We start from the raw sequence: 6,722 nt of genomic DNA, 5'->3' as shown, positions 1-6,722 counted from the left end.
GGTATTTAATACCAGTAACACGAGAAGCCAGAAAGCGAGTTTGGAGACGGTAGCACGCTGCAAACCGGAGTTATGGCTCTTTAAAGCCCAGCCGATCGATAGGCAGACGCCTGGGGGGGCGGAGTCCAGGGGCGGAAATAAATAAATAATTAATTACATAAATAATCAGTCTCGGAAACAGTCAGGAAATAAATAAATAAATAAATAATCAGTCTCGGAAACATAGTCGGGAAATAAATAAATAAATAATCAGTCTCGGAAACATAGTCGGGAAATAAATAATTAAACCAGTAAGACTCCCTAATATATACTGACTGCGTGATTTTAGGGCAAAATCTGTAGAAGTAGTGTCCAAAAATGGGTTTAAAAAAATCGGCCTGAAGGTGGCGCTACATGGGACAGATCCATGTTGATGACATGAGCGTAGAGCAAGTGTGTACCGATTTGTGTGATTTTAGGGCAAGATTTGTAGGAGCAGTGTCCAGAATGAGTTTTGGCCTCATGGTGGCGCTAGAAGAGGAGGGCCATGTGAGAATCGTAGTTTGGCAGGCAAGGACTGTGTGTGCCAAATTTGGCACGGATCGGGAAAGCGGTTGCAGAGATATGAGCAGGGCAAAAGTGTGACGGACAGACAGACAGCCGGTCGAGGTTTCGATAGTAACTGCGACCCGACGGTCGCAATTTATCAGTCAGTGGCGGCGCAGTTGGGCCTGGTGTGGAGACAGGGAAATAATTCATTCAATAAATAAAGCTCCTTTTAGTTGAGCTTGTACCAGTGAACTGTACTGTCATGAAACTTGTCGTAAAGTCTTCAATCAATCACTCGATAAAGGGGTCAATACAAACCCACATTTACCCAAAACAGCTGATCCACAAGCCCACATGCAGCCTTGTAGATCGGCTGTTTTTATTGTTTTATTTTTTAAATTGTTTCCCCCTGACTTAGTCTTTTCTAGGATCACCTTTTAGTTGACCTTGTACCAGTGAACTGTACTGGCAATGACACTGTACCTATGACAGTCCTATATCAATAATTCGTTCATTCATGAATGACTTCCCTGTGGAAATAAGCCAAAAACATTACTGGGATCTCCTTTTAGTTGAGCTTGTACCAAATCATGTTTATTACGTATCTATCTATCTTCCTATCAATTGGTCACATGCATTCACATTGCACTGAACGCACGCAAGCACGCACGCACGCACGCCCGCTCAGCAGCTGGCTTTTTTTCTTTTTTCTTTTTTTTCACAGAGCTCCAGACTCAGACACCGAGGTCTCGGAGGGCACCCAAGCCGGACTGCGTGCTCTGGCAGCGGCCGCGAAGCGGCCGCGGCCGCCCCAACCCACTGGAGCTAGGTAGAGTCTGGTGAAATAAAACCAATCAGTAGGTCCCCATCAACAGATGTCGCTGTAGCCAAGGAATTCACACCCAGCCTGCTCACCTGACCAGGAAGTCCAACCAGTCTGTGTTGGAGAAACAACTAACTGCTGCTGCTGCCTCAAGGTAGGAATCACAGTATGTGTGTTCACTAACACTAATCATTGCTATAGAGTGCTTGTTCAGTAACAGTGTTAAACGGCTCTATATTGTGACAGGAATCCTTCCCACCGAGTGTTTGTTCACTAACAGTGTTACAGTGTGATATGAAAGAATCCACATGAGGGCAGTGTTTCCATTCTCAACTCACTGAGTTGAACAGAGGGCGGAACCCAATGCAATAACAAGTCCTATTATTTAGAAAGGAGTCACGTCTATGTCAGCATTTTTTTCTCTCTCTCTCTTTTTGGCAACATTTTTTAAATCATTTTTTTAAATCATTTCACAATGTAAAAACAAAAATCATTTTGAGAAAAATGTAATGACCTATACACAGTATCTATAGGCTGTGTCTGTGTATATTCTGAGTGTAGATGTTGTTGTACTTTAACCACTTAAGCCCTGTGTCAGGGGTTCCCAAACTTTTTTGTCTCAGGGCACCCCATGAATATTTTTTTAATCCGAGGCACCCCTACATTATAATTTTCACTCCCAGCACCTTATATTTATAGCATATAGTCGTTGTCGGGTGGAAATCTTGTATGTCCAAAACCGTTTTGTATTTATCATCTATAAAATGTACCTCCGAGGCATTGTGTGCTTGTAGATCGGCTGTTTTCACTAGTTTAAATCATTTTTAAAATGATAAATTCAAAACAAACGGTTTTGGACATACAAGGTTTCCACCCGACAACGACGAAATGAAATATAACTCATGTAATTGGCCCACTGGCTTGTCACTTTGTCACAAATCTTTGAGTAGCAGCAGTGCTATAGAGAGAGATCTCTCTCTAGCGCGCAATGAGGGCCTCTCCAACTCTTTTTCCCGGGCTGATCATAACCTTCCACCTCCTGTCCCCGGGGTCCCTCAGGTGTACGCGACGGCGCGTCCAGCGAAGCAGCGGCGATGGGCGACTGGGGCCTCATGGGGAGCGTCCTGGAGAGGGTCCAGGAGCACTCCACCACGGTGGGCAAGGTGTGGCTCACCGTGCTCTTCATCTTCCGCATCGCCGTACTGGGCACGGCCGCCGAGTCGTCGTGGGGCGACGAGCGGAGCGACTTCCTGTGCGACACGATGCAGCCCGGCTGCACCAACGTGTGCTACGACCGGGCCTTCCCCATCGCGCACATCCGCTACTGGGTGCTGCAGATCGTCTTCGTCTCCACGCCGTCGCTCATCTACATGGGCCACGCCATGCACACGGTGCGCCGCGAGGAGAAGCAGCGGCAGAGGACGGCGCAGAAGGAGAGGGAGGCGGAGCGCAGTGGCGTCAGTTCAGCAAAATCTAGGGTATGGCAAAGATGGGAGTCCTCATGGAAAATGGGCATTACATTTTGTATAACACGGTTCTATTGTGAAAATAGCAGATCTACATGGCTTTGGGCTTATGAAGCTTGTTATGGAGCATAGAGGCCCATCATATCATGTTTAAACAATCAAGACAGGAGACGAGGAATGATCGTTTTAATGACATGTAGATCGGCTATTTTCACAATGCCTGAAAAAAAAAAAACGAGTTTCGTTAGTTTTTTACACAGGTTTCTACGGTTTCTTGGGCTGGATATGGCAGCCTGGAACGGTTGTTTAAGTGCAGCTAAACTTGACATATTAGTAAACGTGCCTGACCTGCAGAACCTGGGAAGTTACCATTCTGTCAAGATGGGGAGAATAAAAGTGTGGAGAATATAATTATAATACCTTGTTAAAGTGCCATTTATTAAATTTTGCATTTGTAGTTATTTTACTGTAATTTAACAACATAATAACCATCACAGATACACAAAGAGACATTCGTGGATTTATATTTAAAAGTAACTTTTATTTTCCCCCCTGGACCCAGAGTATGGCAGCTGCATACCCCTGCCATACCCAATTGACGCCCCTGGCGGCGCGGGGGGAGAGCGAGAAGGAGTACCTGCAGCAGAAGGAGAGCGGCGGCGGCGGTCAGCGGCCGGCGGACGACGCGACCGTCCGCGTGCGCCTGAAGGGGGCGCTGAAGCGGACGTACGTCCTGAGCATCCTGATCCGCACGGCGATGGAGGTGACGACTTAGGGATGGGAGCTCGAAACAAGGGTAGCCCGATAACCCGATAACAGATGTATTGAGTTCCCGGTATCAATAAGCTTTGGGCTTATGAAGCTTGTTATCGAGCATAGAGGCCCATCATATCATGTTTAAACAATCAAGACAGGAGGCGAGGAATGATCATTTTAATGATATCTAATGATAATATTTGTTACTTTTGTCAATTGTCATCTTCATAGACGGTGGTCAGACACACTCACAGTCCCAACAACTGGCCGATAAAAAAAAGATACCAGTTCTGTTCAGAATTTGTTGTCTCATGTCTTTCCAAAAATATGAGAAAACGCTCAATAGTGGGCTCGACAAAAGCCCGGGCTCAATAAGCAGGATCGATAAGGTGCTCATTATCAATAAACATTAACAACCTCCATCCCTAGGTGACGTTCATCGTGGTACAGTACCTGATCTACGGCGTGTTCCTCCCCTCGCTGTACCCCTGCAGCGCCTGGCCCTGCCCCAACCCCGTCAACTGCTACATGTCGCGGCTCACCGAGAAGAACGTCTTCATCGTCTTCATGCTGGCGGTGGCCGGGGTGTCCCTGCTGCTCTCGTTGGCGGAGCTCTACCACCTGGCCTACAGGAGGGCCAGGAAAAAGCGCAAGAAGGTGCAGTAGATTAGAGATTATCCTGATTGATTATGTGTGACGTTATAGAGTAGATCATGTATTCATTGATTATATTAATATCTAGGTCTTTATGATGATACTAATACTTGATAGTTACTGTAGGAGTCGAGAGGTCTTCAGTAGGCCTCAGTAACTATTGTTTTGGTCAAGCCTATCTTGTTATGGTACGCCTCGTCCCAGAGGCCTTGAAGCCACACAGTATAACTCTAGTGTCTGACCATTCTTCTTGGCAGAACTACCTTACCACTGCCCAGAGTGTTAATAGGCTCTATGCACAGAAGCCATTTTGGCTAGAAGTTGGATGGTCTTCTCACTTCCTTCAGAGGTGTTACCAATAATACTAATAAAGGCTCTGTTCCATTCTGCTCAAACAGAGTCAGGTTGCTGATATTGTGCATGTTGGCTTACTAGAAACACTGCTACACCAGTGGGTCTCAAAGTGTGGCCCAGGGACCCTCGTGCTTCCTTGGGGGTTTCAAATGACCCCTTAAAATGTGTTACTCTGAGTGTTCAAATGGAACCAAATGCAGGCGTAAAAGGTTTGAGAACCACTGTGCAACATGAAATGGAACAGAGCCTTCATTAGTATCATTGGTAACACCTTTGAAGGAAGTGAGAAGACCATCCAACTTCTCTTCAAAATGGCTGCTGTGCATAGGGCCTATTGTACTTCTGTCCATGATATCATGTTTACATAAACTTGACCACACCACCACCTAATATAATTGTCTTGTCTCCTCATTTTCTCATGATTATTGATTGATCTGAATTCCACCACAAAGGCCATGCAGAAGAACAGGACCGTGGGGACCATGACCACGGCGTCTCACCCTTTCGACGACAGGACGGCACTCCAGCAGAACTCCGCCAACCTGGCCACCGAGCGCCACCACAGCCACAGCGACCACACTGAGGACGAGGCGGACTTCGTGAAGATGAGCTACGACCACGTGCCGACGGAGGTGCCCAGCGGCGGCTGCTCCTCCTCGCCATCCTCGCTGCACTCCGAAGTCCTAAAGAACAAACGACGCTGGAGCAAGGCCAGCAGCAGCCACGCTCGTTCAGACGACCTGGTCGTGTAGAATCCCCGACGAGAAAAGGGAGGCTGAGAAGGTGTGAGAAGGAGAGAGTTGAACCTACTCATCCCGAAGAGACTCAGGGACGTGCTGGCCATTGGGAAAAGCGGGACAGCTCCTTGTTCCATTTTGGGGGCTGGGCGGCCAACAAAGTAAATCGTCACTGTCAGGCAGAAACCTCGTATCTCCAAGTTCCAAATTTGTACATTTTTTCGCAAAGCAAAGCCCTGCTTCATCATACAAGGCCGTCGCACAAAAGTAGTGAAAACAGCCGATCTACAAGCACATAACGCCTCGCATAACTCATGTAATTGGCCCACTGTTGGAGAGGCCCACAATAAATAGGTTAACACAGGAAAAATATGTTAATATTAAAATAATGTACAAGAGCTATCCATGTAATGCATTCTTACACGTATTGTATCGAATATGTGTACTTTCTGCAATAAGAATGAATGCAATACTGATATTTTAAAAGTTATTTAAGAAATGTTTTATTTTTTGTGAATGTTATTTTCCAGTGTTCAATAAAGGTTTGAAGAGGAATTTTATGTAATAAGAATTCATGTAAATCTAATACTGATATGTATTTAATATTAAAAGTTATTTTTCAATATTAAGAAACTATTTATTTTTTGGGAATGTCATTTTCCAGTGTTCAGTAAAGGTTTGAAGAGGAATTCACAATCATCATATATTAATTATAAAAGAGAAGAATGAACACGCTGTCTCTAAAAACAAATGGTGTTGCCGTGTTGCGTGGCGAGGCGAAAACAGCCGATCTACAAGCCCACAAAGCGCTGCGCATGCGATGCGTTGTGAGCTGGTAGCTCTGCTGTTTTCGGCCATATTGTGTGACGTCATTCGCAAGCGCAGGACCCACGTGCCGAAAAGGAGCCCGAGTGGAAATGGTACGCACACCCTCTGTAAAAGAAAATGGCAGCCTCCATAGAGAGGGCCAGGAATAACGTGAATAGTGTAGTGTATATTAAGTGATGGGCCCCAAACCTTTACCCCCTATAAAAGAAATTGCTCAATGCTGACAGGCGGTCAGCAGGTGGATTCATGACTGTATGTATATAGACAATATTTTATAAAACTATAGCCTATACCAAATTTCAGACCCCACCTCAGGGGCAGCCGGACTAGTCAGTCTTTATGAAGAGAAGGCTTTCGCACACCCGGTTCCTCTCTAGCAGCTGCGTGGGTAACAAAACATTAGGAGGATATCAGACGAGTAGACAGATTGACCCCCACACTGCCGCTTGTCCGTTTCAGAGAGTTTATTGTCTCACCAGCCGAAGGCATGGGGGAGAGTATGTTTTCGCCTCCATCCGTCCGTGCGTCCGTGCGTGTCTATCAAGTTTGTTACCAGCTAATCTCCGGCGCCGTTGG

General features: G+C 46.0%; 1 protein-coding gene across 1 annotated transcript; it reads left to right on the top strand.

Moving 5' to 3' along the window:
• Positions 1–2,445: 2,445 nt before the first annotated feature.
• Positions 2,446–5,333, top strand: LOC308299112 (gap junction alpha-5 protein-like; the record flags this gene model as incomplete). Its single annotated transcript, XM_080742836.1, has 4 exons — positions 2,446–2,829; positions 3,440–3,580; positions 4,003–4,230; positions 5,034–5,333. 4 exons carry the CDS (start codon positions 2,446–2,448, stop codon positions 5,331–5,333), a joined length of 1,053 nt encoding a protein of 350 aa, XP_080598962.1.
• Positions 5,334–6,722: the final 1,389 nt, after the last annotated feature.

Source organism: Nannobrachium achirus (genome assembly GCF_963921795.1).
Source record: "Nannobrachium achirus genome assembly, chromosome: 15".
In the NCBI taxonomy this organism is placed as follows: domain Eukaryota; kingdom Metazoa; phylum Chordata; class Actinopteri; order Myctophiformes; family Myctophidae; genus Nannobrachium; species Nannobrachium achirus.
The sequence above is the reverse complement of the archived record's forward strand: the minus strand, read 5'-3'. Positions and strand labels throughout refer to the sequence as shown.